Consider the following 18,586-nt stretch of genomic DNA (forward strand, 5'->3'; position numbering starts at 1 on the left):
CACTGACCACATTTCTAAAATGTAAAAATTTGTCTTGGCTCTTTACTCAACACAACATAGGAGCAATGCTTCTGTCACCAAAAGCTCACAATCTTTCTGTCTCCTGCTCCTTCCTACTATTGTTAGTGAGCGAGACTTGAAGATGCTTGGACAGTTCTGCCTCAGGCTAAGAGAAGCTGACCTCAAAGAGCTCTGTGAAGTGAGACCATGATGAATGGCATACCTCACCCACTTTAGAGAGGCCAGGGCACCTTCCTGATGCAAGGCATGGGGGAAGGGTAGGAGAAGCTTGACTGGGTCCCACCACCTGCATGGAGAGAAGTCATCATGTCTATATTATCTTGGGTTATTCCTCATTAACTGCGTTTCCAGGAACTCAGACTTTCTTGTGATCTTTTCAGTGGTCTTGAAACATTTTTTCAAATTATGTTATAATGTTCTTTCCTGATCAAAGACATACCACAAGTGTTGTATCCTTTCACTCATGTTAGAGAAATCTCCTGTGGCAGCCGTTTGGAGGAACCTATACTTGCTCATACATGCGCCGTCTAGCGTGTCTTAAGAAAGTATTCACCCCTCCTGGCATTTTTTGTGTTTTGTTAAATTACAACCTGTGTCTGATTTTTAAAAAAATTTATTTATATTATACATGATGCATCTGCACAAAATATACTGTGTTGGTGAAGTGAATTAAGATAAAGGGCATATATCTAAACACTTTTAAAGGTCCACTATTATGCTTCCTTGAACTAGCTAGGATAGATCTGTGGCTATACAGAACCGGTCCAGTACATTTAATACACAAAGTCATTCTCAGATATTGTGATTCCACCTGTTCAGTTGTGTCTGTTTTGAGATCTTTGAGGAATGCACTGTTTTGGGACTAAGTCACAGTTATGCAAATGAGCTGCTGTTGGTCATGTTTTTCCAACTCAGTGTTTACAATAGCACCTCAGACATGTGAAAATGGCTACAAACAAATGCACAGTAGTACAACCATACATCGTTGACCCAGATGCAGAACAAGTGGAGCCTCCTGAACGATCATCAAAGCACCACTAGTGAAGGATAAAACGCTGCGGATCTGTTGGAGATTTGTCATTAATTCACACTCTGAGGATGCTTTGGGGTGTGAGCTATGATGTGAAGTCAAACAGCTGACATCAGCACAATAATTCAGCACAAACAACATTTTTTTTATCTGCAAAGGCAACCTTTTTTTAAAATATGTATTTGTAAAATTAAAAGAGTAACATCTTTCTCAACATGTAAGAAAAACCCCCAAATCAAACAATATTGGTCTGACATGTTTTCACAAACATCTCAGTCTAGTCAAGTCTTTCTCAAACTGTGGTTCTGGGAGCAGTGGTGGTCTGCATATGCCCATATTTACATGGGCTATTTATAGTCTGAAAGAAAATGCCAAAGCAACTGAAGCCTACAATTCCTTTATTACGCTTCTAAACTACAAATAGCCCTAAAATGTTACATTAGAGCACACAACACTTGTATTAATGAACTCGTTTGATTTCCAAGATTAGAATGCATACTTTTAGGATTTGTAAATAAGTCAAAACTCGATGAGTAGACTTGTTTTATTGTGGCCAGACACATTTACAAAGGAGCGAGAACCTTTACATCAGGAGGAACAAAGACAACGAGTTAAGAGGCTGATATTTACAGTTCAGGTTGTATATATTAAGATGTTGTGTTGTTTTGGGGGCAGTTCTAAATTAGGTGGTTTGTAAGTGTTTGTTAAGTGGGGTAAGTGGTCTGGTTATAACTGCATAACTGATTTATTTGTCAAATAATGTATCAAAAAGCAGACATAAGGGCTCATCTCTACATCACCCTCCAGTGGTGGTAGGGATGAAATGCAGCTTCCCCAACCACCTGCTTTGCTTCCTGAAGGTGCAGCAACATTCTAATATGAATATTTACCTTTTGAGCTCATCAGCAGATACTTTAGACATTGACACGTTCGAACGTGAGAGACCTCTCAGCTGTTTATTCCTTTAGGATGTTTACGAATGCCGTTGGTGTTTTTTTTTTTTTTTATTGATTGCAGCCTGAAGTGATATTCACAGACGTGAGGTGTAGACGATGACCTTATGTGATGTCAGGTGGAATATCTGTAGTGCAGCTCTTTGCTGTATTTGGCCCGGTCTCCTCATGTATGTGCATGTGTAAAACAGAGAGCAGAGGAGATGTCTGTTCTGTGGAAGCATTGTGCTGGCGCCACCAGAGGCTGCAGCTCTGGAGACGATTATCTGCAGAGCGAGAATAAAAACAGCATGTTGTGCTACTTTGATCTGACTATATGAACACATCTATTAATAAATACATGACAGACATGTGCATGTGCTGTGTCATTTTTTTTATTAATACTATGCTTATGCTTAGTGTGGACCACTAGTGACATCTGTTCTGTCTGCATTCCTTAAGTTTCTTTTCATCTGTTTTGTTTGTTTTGAACAGGGACAAATCCAGCAACTTCTTCTTGTGGCTGATCCTCGAGCAGCAGAGACCTACTGCAGAGACTACATCCCAGACTGCGACGCACCTTTACCCTATGACAGCATTTTCATAGAGACTGAAGAGGTAAGGTTATGCACTACATTCAAAAGGCACACTAAGAAAATGTTGTTTTACATTGAAAATACTCAGAAACATTTGATCGCATAAGTAGTTTGAATTATCTTTCCCATCTTTTATCTATCTGGCTTTGTCTTGAGTCAAAGCTCACAACGCTCCGACTTCTAGGAAAACTTTCTAATCATTTCCTTCTGCTGCTGTTTGATTCACCATCTGGCTTATAACTCAACACATATTTTTTATTTGGCTTAACATTTTGTCTCAGGCTCATGCAGAACTGCAATTCACCAAAAGAGTCAACGTAAGACATAAATCGGAGGTGTTAATTTAACAAGATTTATCAGATTTTTTTATTTATTTTTTTTACAACATTTTGTCAGGTTTGGGCCTGTAGCTCACAACAGTTCTGTTTATTGTTCTGTACAGAAAAGAAAAATATATAAAAATGTTGGGGAAGCAAACAAACACAAGGCTGCTGAAAGTTGCCAAAGAGTGTAAACGTTTTGTCTGGAATGCTTAGCTCATGTTAGCGCACAACATATGGCCAACTTTATAACAGCGACGTGATTAGCATAAATGTAAAATCGCAAAGTTAGGTTTAGTTACAGAAATATAAAGAGTAGATTGGACATCAAACAGAAAGGGATGGTTGAGCTTTGTGTCCTTTATTTTCATTGTTTTTTGGTCTTTAGGAAGAGGGAACACCAAAGAAACGAGTAGCAGAAGAATTTGACTACAGTGTTTTCTATGATGACATCTCAGTGTCCACAGTGACAGCAGGTCCTAATGTCACAGAGTACGAGGTGAGACTCGGTAACCACCAATGATTTCTGTTTCTATGGTCGACTTTTTTATATCCGTCGTAATTTGTTCATCTGTCAATGTGTTGCACAGTTCATAGAGTACGAAGACTATGACAACACAACAAACTATTACCCTGTCAATGAGTACGAGGAGTACGACGAAGAATACGACGAACGCTACGGACCTGCGGAGAGAGAACGGGACTACCTGCTGAACACACAGGTGGTGTGAAAGGCTTTACTCTTTTAAGCATAAAATAAAAAAATAATAATCATGTACAATTATGATGTTTGCATCTCTGTCACATATTTTAAATTAGAATTTACCAGAAAAAGGACAGAAAGGAGAGCCTGGCTATTTGGGGCTGGTAAGAAAACCACACAATCTAAAACAGCCTGTTTTATAGATTACTGATTCGCTTCTTAAACAATTTTATCAGTAGGTAAAAATGCTTCATTTACAAAAATATTAGGATTTTCAGTTTAGGTTGCTGAATTAGGATTTTATACAATCCAGTAATATAAACCTATTACAACCTTCAACCATCACACAGACACAATGTGTTTCCTTTCCTTGGAATTATGATCTAAGTCAAATATTAAATGTAACCCTTATTCATTTCTGAAATCGACAATTAAAGGGTTCCCATTCTCATATAACAGTCTGAACCTAACCCAATACTTTCTCAAGTATTAGCATTTGCCAAACAATAATGCTTTTCACACTTTATATAGAAATGTATTTTCCACTTCCAGATTTTTTTTTTTGCCACACAGAAATATTTCAGAACTTCTTTCTGTCATGTTTTAACGCTGGACAGAGAGAAACTGTGTAAATATAAGATGTGCTATTCATCTCACAGTTATGGTGTTACTAAAGAAAGAAAGTAATTCAAGCTCAAATTGGGAAGGTGTTGCCTTTAGCCTTTCATTTTCAAAACCTCTCCAATATCAGTGAGTTAAAACTACTCTGCAAAAAAGAGTTGGCCAAAATTCTTCCAGTGAGGTAACAAACTAATTGCAAGTTCCTGTAAATGGTGACAACAGTCAGTGCTTCAGACGGAGACACAACTATTTAATAAGTTTAGATGGCAAATACTTTCTTACACAAATCCTTGTGGTCCGGAGAAGTTTGGCCTTATTAAATGAAATTGTCATTGGATAACTGCAGTTTGGATTAACTCTGGACGTACTGGTCAGATATTACAATTGGTCTAATGACAGAATATTTTGGTGTGGCAAAAAAATCGAATATTGTGAAGTGGAATCATTTTTCATGGCCATTTATGTGTTGAATTGCACTGTAACCTAAAGAAACATGAAAAATCTTTTGTTTTGGTGTTTTTTTTTTTTTTTTACAGGGAACTCAGATTACAGGACCATATGGACCTCCAGGACCTGAGGTTAGTGAAGCTTACTGTGCAACTTGTAACTAGCAACATGTTTTTGTTCGGGAACAGTACCTCTTTATTCTGGTGATCATTTAACCACAACAGCTGAAAATGTAGAATATATATTTTTGGGATAAACAGAGTCGTTTCAAACTGAATGTTTATGATGATGTACAGGGAGCACCGGGGCCTCCGGGAATCACTGGACCAGTGGGACCTCGAGGAGACCCTGGAGAGCTGGTTAGGTCTACCTTCTGTGTGCTCAAAGCCTGACTCGACGGACTGTCTCTTCAGATGTCTCTTCATCTCTCTCTTTGCTGTTAGGGTCCTCCAGGGCGGCCGGGCCTTAGTGGTGCTGACGGGATCCCAGGTCCCCCAGGAAACATAATGCTCATACCGGTAACAGACTGCGTTCCCAGAGGCCCTGAACGCTGCAGCCGAGCTGCTGTGGCTCTGCTGCTATTAATTTACAGAAGAGCCTGAGGGCAAAAGGAAAAGTTTCAGAGCTGTTACTGAAAAATGTGACTCTTGTAGACTTAAAGTAAACTAGCTGTTTGCCTTTTAGGTTTTACATTAACGGTGACTTGTTATTTAATCATATTTAATGGTAAATGATTTCATTACAATAATCTGATTGCACTTTTTATTATCAGGACAAGTTTAATAGTTCTAGATCTATATAATCCCACCTTTTTCAATATTGTGTTAAGACAGCGCATTGTGTTCCTTCCCTCTACATTCCTTTGTTTTGTTTCATTTTATTCCACTGTTGACAGTACATACCTATCAAATCATAGCTGACAGTGGGATCAAATGGCCACTAGGCAGAGTGTTGATTTATTTATTTATTTTTTCTGATCTTCAGTTCCAGTCAGGTGGTGATCCGAGGACAGGAGCTGTTGTTTCTGCACAGGAGGCTCAGGCTCAGGCCATCCTGCAACAGACAAAGGTTAACCAACATAGTACTATATTGCATCAAGCACAACTAATTTAAATCAGTTATTTTTCAGGATTAATATAAATAAGTCTATTTTCCAGCTGGCCATGAAGGGCCCTCCTGGCCCACTGGGTCTCAGAGGCAGACCTGGACCACTGGTAAGTTACCTTGCAAATGTTGATTTGTTGTAGTGTTTTTACTGTTAGCTTTATGAACAAGACATGTATTAAACTCACGTTAGATAAATTTAGATGTTTATACATTCATAAAGTAGAAGATCCACTGAAGGATGACTGACCTGTGTCACTTTTTTCCCCTTTAATTCTACTTTAGTTTCTCAAGGTACATTCTTAACAAAACTTTAAAAGGACTTTGAGAAAACTTGAAAAACTGTTGATAAACGGTAAAATTATAATGAGTCCTTTTTATTCTGTAAGATTAAACATAAAATGCAATGTAGGACATGCAAGCATTTATCTCCCCTTCAGCAGACAAGCATCCAATGTGTTGGATACACATGAAAACAACATCATCACTCTGCATTTTGACAAACGTTTGACCTGTTTACGCCTCAGACATGTAGAGTCAATGCTCAACTGATCCACAAAGCTGTGCATCAGAGTGTTTAGGGAAAATTAGACATTTTATCTTTAACAAAAACATGAGATTTGACATTGAAATGTGAACATCTCTGATTATTTAATGGGTGACCTAATTTCTTCACATGAAAATATACACTATTTCCTGTGTGGATTTTTCAAATTTTTTAAATAAATATTTGTAACTTGTAATACATCTTGCTTTTTGTGTTAAAAAAAGGTGATAAATAAAGACTTGAACTAGTTTTTGGAGGTGGCAGTGACTGAGGATGTAACAGGTGGGTTGCAGGTTTGAACCCCTCGTTGCTGCTGGTAGTGGTCAAAGGGCCCAGTGCTGCAGATAGTCTGATCAATCAATCAATCAATCAATCAATCAATCAATCAATCAATCAATCAATCAATCAATCAATCAATCAATCAATCAATCAATCAATCAATCAATCAATCAATCAATCAATCAATCAATCAATCAATCAATCAATCAATCAATCAATCAATCAATCAATCAATCAATCAATCAATCAATCAATCAATCAATCAATCAATCAATCAATCAATCAATCAATCAATCAATCAAATTTTATCTGTACAGCCCATTTCAGCAGCAAGGCATTTCAAAGTGCTTTACATCAAATCAAACACAAAAACACAATGCAACATAGAATCAACAATCAAAACACAACATTAAGTCAGGTTCCGTCAATAAATTTGTAATTGATTACGTTTCAAATACAACACTAAACAAGTGGGTTTTTAGTTGAGATTTAAAGGAAGTCAGTGTTTCAGCTGTTTTACAGTTTTCTGGAAGTTTGTTCCAGATTTGTGGTGCATAGATACTAAATGCCGCTTCTCCTCGTTTGGTTCTGGTTCTGGGGATGCAGAGCGTGCAAGTGTTGGCCAATTATCATTTTTGTGTTTTTGCTTTTTTTCTAAAGGGTGCATCAGGGCCTCCAGGGCTGAAAGGGAGCAGTGGTGAAATGGGACCACCTGTGAGTTTACCTTTGTTGTCATTTCAGTTATAGCAGCTACAGGTTTTTTTTTATATCTCATATTGTACTCTCTCAGGGTCCTGCAGGACTACCGGGTATTCCAGGTCAGAATGGAAGACCTGGAAAACGGGTGAGGATATTTAATGTGCTGCATCGTTTGTTGTTATCAATATCATCTTCCAATGAGTCGTTGTAAAATTTTGCCTCAAATTACATGTAGTCCATTGATACACGTGATTCTTATTAGGGTCGGGGAGGTTCAGACGGGGGCCGTGGTGCAATAGGAGAAACTGGAGCAAAGGTAAATTAATGTCGCAGACACACATTTCCTTTCCTTCTTGTTCTGCTTCCGCAAAAGATGGACTTACTCCTGTTCTTTTCCTGCTAGGGAGATCGAGGCTTTGATGGCTTACCTGGCCTCCCAGGAAATAAAGGACACAAGGTACGCAGACAGGGATGAACGAATACGGGACATCAAATCCACAATTCAATTATCTTTCTGTAATGTTTTGTCAGGGAGACAGGGGGAAGCCGGGACCCCTAGGTCCTCCAGGAGAGCTGGGAGAAAAGGTAGGAAGCCATGCCAGAAATACGCATTTGTAATTTTGATGTTTTTACTATGGGAGGAAGAATGAGTTTGTATTTATCTATATATTTACAGGGCTCTCAGGGACCACCTGGGCCAAGAGGACAACCAGGTGATGCTGTGAGTGTTTATGTCTCAACTTTCAATTTTCATCAGTTTCATGAATAGTTTGATTATGAAACATTTGCATGGTCTTTATACTTGTATATAATTCTTTCAATGGATGAATCTGGCACTTTAGGTATGTGGAATATGTATCCAAAGATAAACCAGACTTGTTGAGTTCCACAAGTCTCAAAATCTCTTCATGCTATCTGGACTGATTTATTTTTGTTTTCCTGTGTCACACAATGCATTCTGTTTAATGCACTGACTTAAATTTCATTCACAGAAGGGCCTCCATCAGATAACAAAGCATCATCATCATGATCTGAGCTTTCCCACATTGTTTAAGGGAAGAGTCATCATAGTGTAAACTTCTCCCTTTAGAGAAAACTATTAAGCAATTTTCTCTGCATTTAGTTAATAGAAAAATATTCAGCAAACCTAACAGACCTAAATAAAAAGAAAACCTTTAATCTAAATCTTCTCAAACAATGGTCCTCAGACCACTGATGGTTCATGGGCGCCCCCTAGTGGTCCAGGAGGTACTGCATGCAAACATCTGTTCATTTGCCATGACGTGAGTTTAAAATGCGATGCTACAGATAGCTACCAAATGATTGTGTTTAAAAATAATAATGGATAAATGGTCTGAATATATCAGTGGAAAGTTTCTCATGGTGAGTTCAGGAACGTTTGATTTTGAAGCCCATTATGATACACAGTGTGCCACACAGGCATGCAGAATGAGGTCTGTGGCTGTGCTGAACAGGATGTGACAAGCCGCTGAACGGAGCTGCGCCCCATGCTGACTAACTGCATCTTAAGTCCTAAAATAAAATTATTTAGAAAATGTTTGTCTTTTCCAAGGCAACGCCAAGTCTATTTTTCTCTTATTATGCTTCTAAATTACAGATAGCCCTAAAATGTTGTTGGGGCACACAACAATTGTAATAAAGAACTTTTTTGATTGGAAAACTTAGAATGTACACCTTCAGAATCTGTAAATAACTCAAAGTGCTCCACAATAAGTCTATTTTTCCAATAGCTATTGGAGATCATCGATTTTCTTTCAAAAAAGCATAACACCAGTCTGCATATCCTCACCTTGTGTAACTTCGATGTGCATTTCAAGGGTTCCAGAGGTCTGACTGGCCCCAGAGGTCGTCCTGGAAACTCAGGCTTGATGGTAAGTGTAAAATACTTGCATGCTAGTTTAGCATATGCTACACATAAAATTTACTTTTACACACACTGAACTCTCTCACAAACAACAGACCCTGGTACTGGGATTACATGTTTAGCTTCAGTGACTCTCTGCAGTCAAGCATCAATAATCTCTGGGCTGCACCTTCTAATCACAATGTTAAAGCAGTTCTTGGATTCTTAACAGCATATATACAATCCTTACCTCATCGAAAAAATTACTGCTTACTCACCTGAAGTGGTTTCTTCAGTTGTGTGTTTGATTTGTGTGCTTGTTGCAACATGAGTAAGCACTTGTCAGCATCAGCGAACATCGTTTCATTTGTATATTTTACAGAGACAGTTTGGATTTTGATTTAGGAAGCGGTAATGAACTGAAGCTGGGAACAAGCACATCTAAACTAGAGGCTCTGATAAACATTTTTGGTTTAATTCAGTTCATTTTCAATTAGGGCTTTAAAGCCATCTATTAAAAAGTCAGGCAATGCAATAAAATCTTATATGGGAAGGTTGATGATTCTGAAAAGCCATCATCAGGAAATGGGCTTTCTGCGTTTCAGGATACAGCAGAAAATGTTTGTTTTTGTTTAAATCCCATGCTGTGTCTCCTCAAAGGGCATTCGTGGAACTGATGGGGTCCAAGGTTCAAAAGGCAACATAGTAAGTAAAGTAAAATATGTGACCCTAAAGGTGCTGGATTGGTTCACTACTTTTACATGAATTATTGTCTACAACAGGGACCACCAGGAGAAATTGGAGCACCCGGTCAGCAAGGCAACCCTGGAATTGTTGTATGTGCTAAAATAAAGCATGCTGAAAATGACCTCCATGGCTTAGTTTTAAGACTAATGTGGTATTGCATCTGCAGGGTTTTCCTGGCCCTCAGGGGCTCGTAGGACTACCAGGAGAGAAGGTAAGTGAGCTTTAGCTGGTGATTTTTTTTTTTTTTAGGGTAAGATCTCTTGATGGACAATTTCTCACTGTCTGGCAGGGACCTCAAGGGAAGAAAGGGATGCAGGGCTTACCTGGAAATGACGGGCCTCCAGTACGTACAGATTTCATGTTCCATATTTAGGGTTTGTCCCAGAAACAACTCTGTAGGTAGGACGGTTCTCCAGTGGCCATCAGTTACAGAGTCTTCAAAAAATATAGCTAAAATAAATAAACATTTTATGCACCTCAGTTAAAACCTGATTAAGTAGTTAGCCAATGAAAACAAGCAATGTAAGGCCAGTCACATTCAAGAGTTAAATAAAATAAAATAAATAGTGACAGGTAAGTATTTGTAGGTTTAATAATATTCTTAGGGTACAAAATTCAAGTATTTGAATTTACAATTAGTTTTACAATAAGTAAAAAAACCCAAAAAAAGCAGGTTTACAATAGGTTTTTTGTTATGTTTTCCTAAATCTTCCAGTTTTGTTTAGCAATGTCTGCCACTGGTGCAGCATTTTTTATTTGCTGATTGTGATTAGTTGCTTCTTATCCAAGTGATTTAAGTATTTTCAGGGAGTATTCTGATTGGCTGTCGGTGTGGCTCATTTAGTTGCTGACACAGACAAAAAGGAAAAAAAGAATACTTTTTTGTCTGCAAACGAGACGCATTTTCCTTTATACACAAAGGCATGTTCACGTTGGGGGCACAAATATAACATTATATGCAGAAGGTTGCTTTACAGCGTGCTGACATCCACCCATGCTAGCTAGTTCTGCCTCATCTAGCAATCCACAGCTCCAACAACATCAGCTCGGTGGCGCCCTCTCCCTGCAGTGAGCAGGTGAACAAGCAGGCTCATTATCCCCTCTGCTGCTCCTCAGACTTCAGAAAAATAAAGTGTCCAATATTTTTTTTTTCGTCCTTTATCTGTGTCTTGTCTTTTATTTGATTAAGTTGTTAGCATGTAGGTCGGTAGAAAAATGCAGCGGTTACGGAACTCCAGTTATTAATAAAAGACGTCTGACCTCAAACTCCCTTCCTTAGTGTTTGCATGGATACCATAATATGTTGCCACTGCACTTTTAACCATTATGCCAAAGATTCTCTTTTACCTGCATTGCTATCATTGTTACTGGTATTTTTTAGAATGAATAAGCAAACCAAGCTTAGCCTGGTGGGAAGCAAGTAAAGCCTAGCAGCCCGCCAGGCTTGCAATACTCTGGGACTAACCCTCTATTTCACATCCTTGTTGGATTCCTGAGTCTCCACACCATAATAACCTCAGTTACATGACTAAGTCTTTGTCTGCTTGTCTACAGGGTCATCCTGGAAGAGAAGGGACTCCAGGTGAAAAGGGATTGCCAGTAAGCATATGCAAACTTTCTTTTGTACTTTTGATGCTATTTGCAATACAGATTTAGTTTTTCAACATGTGTATATATGTTTGTTGTTAGGGTCCTTCCGGTGTGCAGGGACCTGTAGGATACCCCGGACAACGGGGAGTAAAGGTAAGAAATGCACATTCACCGTGCTTGCAAATGTACTGAAACACCTTTCACTTTTTCAACTGAGATTCTGAAAAATGGGAATGCATTTCCTTTTTTCATCTCCCCATCCTCTGATAATGGCAAATAAAATCCAGCATGAATAGAGTCCGCCTGCCTGCCTTAGTTTAAGTCTGTCTGTTGTATGTAGGCCTCAGAAGTGATTAGAGAACTGCTGGACAAGTCAATGAGAATGGCGTGGAGAACCTTAAAACAGGGTTAGTTTTCTAACAATATCCCAATCTTAGAACAACTCATGAACCCACATCAGCTCAGCTGAAGGAATCTATCAAGAGGACAGCCAATGAATCTAGCCTTTAAGGAAGACAAACAGGGTAAAAATAACTTACTTTTGCTTAATAATTGTCATCACCAAAATGTTTACATGTCCATAACTGTTCTCATGACAGTGAAGGAGTTTACTCTACAGAGAACATGGTTCCTCTTTCATCTCATCTCAAATGGACAAAACACAAAGTAAAACAATAAAGGTTTCAAAAGAAACAGGTTCAAGTTTTTCTTTCACTTTACAATTATGCTACTTGGTTAATCACATTAACAAACATTACAGGTTGTGGCTACAATTTCACAAAAAGGGAAAAATGTTGAATGAGTTATGAAACTAAGAGTGTAATATCTTTCAGCATGCGTGAGTTTTACATTCCCTCTTACCAAACGGTACAGTGAGAATCATCTCCTGATGTCTAATGTTTGTATGTTGTATTCTGACAGGGTGCAGATGGAATCAGAGGGTTGAAGGGAAGCAAAGGGGAAAAGGTAAAACGTAACAAAACTAATATCATCTTTATACGTTCAGAAAATCAAGCTGTCTAGAGCTGCTATTTTAAACCTATAGATGAACTGAAGTGTCTCCTGTTTTCCTACATGATTTTCAGTATTTTATTTTATCACACTGCTGTTCTCTCCAGGGAGAAGATGGTTTTCCCGGGGCAAAAGGGGAGATGGGAGCGAAGGGGGATGTTGGAGATAATGGACCTCCAGGGTCTCGAGGTGAAGATGGGCCTGAAGGTCTCAAAGGTCAGTTGGGCCCTCAGGGAGAGGCCGGGCCGGCTGGTATTTCTGGAGAAAAGGTACATGTTGTATAAGGCCATGTATAATTAACAAAACAGTCTTAACCTATGATTTTCTGCAAATTTGCTCAACTAGTGTTGTGTTTCAGGGGAAATTGGGGGTTCCAGGTTTGCCTGGGTATCCAGGACGACAGGGTCCCAAGGTGAAATATACAGAGAATGGAAAATTGGTTAATGATAGAGCAGCAGATGAAGTTTATGTTGACCTTTCTTCCTTTGCAGGGCTCTGATGGGTTTCCTGGTGCGCTGGGGGCTCCTGGAGAGAAAGGGAAGAAAGTAAGTGAAGCACTCAGAACACATGCTGTGAAATCCTTACTGTGTTTCATAAATGTCTGACATTTGTCTCACTTAAAAGGGTCCTGCAGGACAAGCAGGAAGTGCAGGCCAAAGAGGTCCAAATGTGAGTCTTGACCATAAGATGTTCACTTGTAGAATAAGCAAGAAAATCCCTCTGCTGTCATTACTGTCCTGTCAGAGATTTGTAACTTTCTTTGTGCCAGTAACTGTTTTTAATCACATTTTTCTAATGCTGCAAATGTTCTCATTTTGTTATGTCCAAGTCAGATGACTGCAGGTTTTGATGGATTTAAAGGTTTCTGTTTCCCTTTGCAGAGAAAACAAAACAAAACAAAAAAACAAAACCATGGAGTATCCCAGTGAAAAAAAAACTTTACACAACCTTGGATAATGTGGAGCTTCTTTCTGCTTTATAACCACAGCTTCCTTCTCATGTCAGGGCATATTCTAAGAAGCTTTCACCTTTCAACTGATTTCAAAGTGTTTTTTATGTTGTGTTTCTGGCAGGGTGCCAGAGGAGGCAGGGGGGTGAGAGGTCCTACAGGGAAGCCAGGAGAAAAGGTTAGTTGACTCTCACCTGAACCCGCTGCAACATGTTTCTGTTCCCCGTGTTCCTGCTCTGCCTTCTGTCACTGCTCCTGTGTTCTCCTTCCCTCTCGTATCGTCTCAGGGAGCCTCAGGACATGACGGGCCCCCAGGATCTCCCGGAGAGAGGGTAAAATATATATATATAAAAGTGTGGTTTATAGTTGTCTTCAAACAAATATAATTTAAATATGTCCTAAATAATAATGAATAATGTCAAGGATAATGCAATAAGTAAAGGACTGCTCCAAGATCAGGGGCCTTATGTATAAAGCGTGCGAACGCATATTTAACGTATATTAACGCAAACTTTTGACCTGCCGTGAAAATGTGCGGCAGCCACGCAGACTTTTTCTGTGGACAATAACAAACTACAAAGTGACAAAACTCACCTAAATACACTAAAATCTGACAACATTCAGTGTTATCTAGACCAAGAAGCATCAAACCCAATGATTTCTCATTATTTTAATATTTTATTGTTTAAACGTAAACTATGAAACTGAACATTTCTCCTCAGACAATAACCTAACACACACACAAAATAAAGAAAAGAAAATAAAAGATGTGAAAACCTCACCCGAATGCAAATAGTACATTTCCTCAGTTTTTGCCTCATAAATATATAATTGTTCTGTGTGCTGAAGCGCATGAAATGCATCTGTGGAGTAATTTCATTTTCACTAAAAATAGAAAACAGGGTTAGATCAGCAGATTAACTCCCAACAGGTTCGATTATTTTTATGGTGATTAAGTTGTGTATAATCACAAGCTGCTGCGCAAAGGTGAGCTGCGTAATTGAGGAGCGCTTTGGCCCTGATGGGGAACATCAGCAGTGGACAGATTCAGAGGGAGCCTGTGTTCAGAGGTCATATTGATCTGCTGGGAATGTTGATGATGATTTATTAGCGTTTAGATTAACCCAGACTGATCATCCTGGAGCTCAGAGGAAAACTTTCAGAAAGAGCCGTTGGTTACCGGTGCAACTACGTACGACTTTATACATCTGACTTTTCTAAATTTGTCCGTACTCTAAGTTTTAGTGTGAGAACAGCAATATAAGATATACATGAGGCCCAGATCATTTCAGCCCCAAACTGTCTGTCTGTCTGTCTGTCTGTCTGTCTGTCAACTCTACAAAATATATAGAATTATAGTTATATATACTAACTAGGTGCTCACAATCTGATAGGTCTATCTTTGTTCACATTGAAATGCTGTGCTGATTCCTATGCAATTTCTTTAATAGAGCCTAAATTAAAACACAAGAGGGAATTGAAGCACATTTATCTTAGATATCTATCACCCATATCTCCAGGACATAATCCCGTTAAGTGAAACAGTCATTTCAGGTAGAAATTGGCTTTTCTCTGTGCAGGATATTGGCCTTAACCGGTTTTTGGCAGAAAAAAAAACAGCTATATTTGGCAACTTTGGTATCTTTGCCTTCTTCTACACAGTGCATAAGACTTCCTGTGCTTTAAAATTAATAATTTAACAAAATTAAAAGAACCCCATGGTAAAAAAAACAACAAAAAAACATCAAAAATCTTTTTTATTATTATTTATTGAGTCATATCCATCACAGGGCAGTGGTCACACAGTGGTTCAAAATCTAAGTAAGCTTAATGCAGATAACCCATAAGAAGTAGCGTACACTTTTACTGCTATGTTCAGATTAGGAATTTAAGTAGGCAGATATTATGACAAACGACCAAACATGGACTCTCTCTAGGGGAGAACATCCCAAATTATAGGGGGAGAAAAGGGTGAAAGATACAAACTTTTGTGGCAACCTTGAGAATGCGACTACATCTGTGTTTATATGTGTTCACACATATAAATCATGTTCGAACATGATTTATATGAAAGAACTAAATGACAGAGAAAGTCACTCAAAATGACTCAACGAGACTCTCGAGCTGAGTGTGATTGGGTTTTGGCACAACACTTGGTTTATTCCCGCTGTCGGCATTAACCTTGTTGATAGGTATTTCTCAAACTTACATAAAAAGAGAACCACAGACAACGTTTATGAGTTTTCAATCAAGCTTCTGCAGAAGGAGAAGACACAGCAAACCACTTCTCTAAGGTGTTTACCATGCATTCTGACTCCCTGCAGAAGAGCCTGTCTTTTTATTAAGCAGGAGAAATGAAGAGAGTCGAGAGTGAAATGAGGGGGAGAAGGAAGGGGATTATTATGAAACAAGGAAGAAAGAAACAGAAACTACATTCTATACACAAGCAGTTTAAGGAGTTTCCTAATATAAGAAGCAGCTGCAGCTTTAAGGTTTAGGGAAAAAGCAAGTTTTGTCTTTCACACGGTTGAACCAATTCCTCCCCTCTGGAGTGTGAATACTAAACCTTTAAATGAAAAACAAACTAGTAAAACTAAGAATGATAATACACAATTATTCAAACACTTGTGAGAACTGACTCCTAAGCTACTGCAGGTGTCAGATCTCATGAGTCCAATGACTTAATTAGCCTGTGATCTTCATCATCCTTCACCATACGTCTGATGTCATTCTCCTGGAGCTTAGTCTTTCGTTTCCTCCCATACTCGTCCATGCTGTCTCTAATGTTAACTTTAACTTGCTTCTGACTCCAACTTCATTGTTCTTTTTGTCTTCATGTCACTGGTAAGTCAGGGTTTGTTTTTGATGAAGCATCTCACTGTTTTGGTGGGCATGGTTCACACAGACGTTCATATAGTCGGTCACCTGCCCAGTCACGGCATCAATGTCATTCAAAGTCTGACTGAGCTTCAGTTGTTTTGCAAACAATAACAGGTTAGAGTGAATTTCAGATCAAAGCAAACTGCCCTGCTGGCTTTAGATGTTTTTCTGCTTTAACACACCTGATTCAATATGACCAAAACGTTGCACTGAATGCTATTTATAAAAGCATCACTATATTAATCCCTTATCTATTGATTCATTTTGCATTGTTTTTGTTTTCTAGGGACCTTCAGGGCCACAAGGAAGGAATGGAGAACCAGGACCTAAAGGCTCAAGTGTAAGCAATTACAAAACACTATTTCTTTTTAGAAAAGTTAAACAAATTTTGATATAAATCTGCTAAAACCCAAAATATGCAAAATTGTTACAGGGTCCAGCTGGGAAGGATGGACTTCCGGGTCATCCGGGTCAAAGAGGAGAACCAGTGAGTGACAAAAATCTTCATTTGAAGAGATGTCTTAACCACACATTTACCCAGAAATCCTTGCTCAACCTGTATTGAACCTCGCAGTGTGTTTGAATCCCGGCCCTGGGTTTTAATTACATTTAAATTCTGCTCAATGATAGTGTAAAAGAGACACTGCTGGAATTTAATGTCCAACTTTTTTTCAGGGCTTTCAAGGAAAAACGGGCCCCCCAGGGCCTTCAGGTGTGGTCGGACCTCAGGTAGGCGCCTCTGCTTGAACCTGTCGTTTTGAGTGGAAGAATTTTCCAGTGTAATTACATAAAACATAATATTCAGTTCAGTTCAATTGCAGTTGAACAAATTTCAATTTGGTAAAATTTGATCTAACTTACTGTTTATTTTTATTTTAACCAATTTAGCTGAATTATTTTTGATTACATTCAAAATATTTCAAGTAATTTCAGTTTACTTTGATGCATTTCAATTCAATTCAGTTCAGTTTTTTTATACATCTTAAAACAGAAGCATGACATCAGGCCCTTTAACACTCTAAAGGATTTTATTTAAAGACATTATCCATCTGAGATCAGTTTCTTTTGACTTAGTTTGGATTATTTCAGTAAGATTCAGTAAGAAACCTCTCCTTACATTCAGTTTCATTTTCAAAGCCCTGCTGTCTCATTGGGTTGGATTGTAATACCCTGCTATTATTGAAGCCCACTGAAATGATGTGTGATGTTTGTTTCAGGGGAAATCAGGGGAACCTGGACCGACAGGAGACCGCGGTCACCCGGGAGCACCAGGTGTACCCGGAGAGCACGGTTTACCTGGGGCTGCTGGGAAAGAGGGCGGAAAGGTCAGATGCAGATTTATTATTTCTGTTTTCACCATTCCACTTATTCTGTAGGTAATATTTCTGTTCTTTTTCATTTTCGTCTTAGGGGGATCCTGGTTTACCGGGGACATCAGGGAAGAACGGTCCAACTGGACTGAAGGGGTTCAGAGGGAGCAGAGGAGCTACTGGGATTATGGTATAACTGCTGAATTACTGTACATCTGTGTTTGTGTTTTTGTGAAGATCTCTTAGTAGTTTAGTGCTACAAAATGCTTTATTGACATTTAAAGGGACCTCCTGGTCTGAAAGGAGCAACGGGCCCCGGCGGATCCCCCGGATCTCTGGTGAGTAATGGCACAACGGTTCTGATTTACCTGAAATCCCCTGTCAGGCATTCTGCAGGTGTGTTTCCCTATATGTAACATTATCTTCTGCAGTAATTTGGTACTGGAAGACATTTAAAGGGCTGATATATTGTGTGTAGGGGCCATCAGGAGAACGAGGCCCTCCGGGACCTGCTGGGGCAATCGGACAGCCTGGTCGTGCCGGAGCGGTTGGAGGACCGGGACCAATGGGAGAGAAGGGGGAGCCTGTAATTATCAGCATGCTTTTTGTTTCTTTGAATCATTTCATCTGCTGACACAGGAGGCTGCTTTAGAAAACACACAAACAAAAAAATACTTGTATGTATGTAATTTCAATAAATGACTTGTTGCTTGCAATTTTTCTCTGCATTGTTTGTACCGTAATTGCACTTTTTAAAATAAGCTCCTTATTTGCCTCAGGGAGAGAAGGGCCCTATTGGACCTGCGGGTAAGGACGGAGATCAGGGTCCTGTAGGAATGCCCGGAGCAACAGGACCTGCAGGACCTTCGGGGGATGATGGGGATAAGGTATAGCATGCATGATGTGTTACAGCACAAGAGAACTACGTCAATACAG

General features: G+C 39.1%; 1 protein-coding gene across 1 annotated transcript in view; it reads left to right on the forward strand.

Annotated features, from left to right (window-relative positions):
• The window catches only part of LOC122830069 (collagen alpha-1(XI) chain-like), a 49,887-nt gene that overhangs the window by 18,245 nt on the left and 13,056 nt on the right, over positions 1 to 18,586 (forward strand). Inside the window, exons 6-42 of the mRNA XM_044115115.1 lie at positions 2,479 to 2,601; positions 3,288 to 3,398; positions 3,490 to 3,621; positions 3,719 to 3,766; positions 4,760 to 4,801; positions 4,967 to 5,029; positions 5,114 to 5,188; positions 5,655 to 5,738; positions 5,828 to 5,884; positions 7,261 to 7,314; positions 7,391 to 7,444; positions 7,562 to 7,615; positions 7,703 to 7,756; positions 7,831 to 7,884; positions 7,976 to 8,020; positions 9,138 to 9,191; positions 9,824 to 9,868; positions 9,946 to 9,999; positions 10,077 to 10,121; positions 10,200 to 10,253; positions 11,465 to 11,509; positions 11,600 to 11,653; positions 12,422 to 12,466; positions 12,619 to 12,780; positions 12,870 to 12,923; positions 13,003 to 13,056; positions 13,136 to 13,180; positions 13,585 to 13,638; positions 13,748 to 13,792; positions 16,627 to 16,680; positions 16,774 to 16,827; positions 17,016 to 17,069; positions 17,558 to 17,665; positions 17,751 to 17,840; positions 17,935 to 17,988; positions 18,129 to 18,236; positions 18,430 to 18,537. Coding sequence (XP_043971050.1) covers positions 2,479 to 2,601; positions 3,288 to 3,398; positions 3,490 to 3,621; positions 3,719 to 3,766; positions 4,760 to 4,801; positions 4,967 to 5,029; positions 5,114 to 5,188; positions 5,655 to 5,738; positions 5,828 to 5,884; positions 7,261 to 7,314; positions 7,391 to 7,444; positions 7,562 to 7,615; positions 7,703 to 7,756; positions 7,831 to 7,884; positions 7,976 to 8,020; positions 9,138 to 9,191; positions 9,824 to 9,868; positions 9,946 to 9,999; positions 10,077 to 10,121; positions 10,200 to 10,253; positions 11,465 to 11,509; positions 11,600 to 11,653; positions 12,422 to 12,466; positions 12,619 to 12,780; positions 12,870 to 12,923; positions 13,003 to 13,056; positions 13,136 to 13,180; positions 13,585 to 13,638; positions 13,748 to 13,792; positions 16,627 to 16,680; positions 16,774 to 16,827; positions 17,016 to 17,069; positions 17,558 to 17,665; positions 17,751 to 17,840; positions 17,935 to 17,988; positions 18,129 to 18,236; positions 18,430 to 18,537 — 2,490 coding nt within the window. The remainder of the gene's footprint in view (positions 1 to 2,478; positions 2,602 to 3,287; positions 3,399 to 3,489; positions 3,622 to 3,718; positions 3,767 to 4,759; positions 4,802 to 4,966; positions 5,030 to 5,113; positions 5,189 to 5,654; positions 5,739 to 5,827; positions 5,885 to 7,260; positions 7,315 to 7,390; positions 7,445 to 7,561; positions 7,616 to 7,702; positions 7,757 to 7,830; positions 7,885 to 7,975; positions 8,021 to 9,137; positions 9,192 to 9,823; positions 9,869 to 9,945; positions 10,000 to 10,076; positions 10,122 to 10,199; positions 10,254 to 11,464; positions 11,510 to 11,599; positions 11,654 to 12,421; positions 12,467 to 12,618; positions 12,781 to 12,869; positions 12,924 to 13,002; positions 13,057 to 13,135; positions 13,181 to 13,584; positions 13,639 to 13,747; positions 13,793 to 16,626; positions 16,681 to 16,773; positions 16,828 to 17,015; positions 17,070 to 17,557; positions 17,666 to 17,750; positions 17,841 to 17,934; positions 17,989 to 18,128; positions 18,237 to 18,429; positions 18,538 to 18,586) is intronic.

This window comes from Gambusia affinis, linkage group LG04 (genome assembly GCF_019740435.1).
Source record: "Gambusia affinis linkage group LG04, SWU_Gaff_1.0, whole genome shotgun sequence".
NCBI classification, from domain to species: domain Eukaryota; kingdom Metazoa; phylum Chordata; class Actinopteri; order Cyprinodontiformes; family Poeciliidae; genus Gambusia; species Gambusia affinis.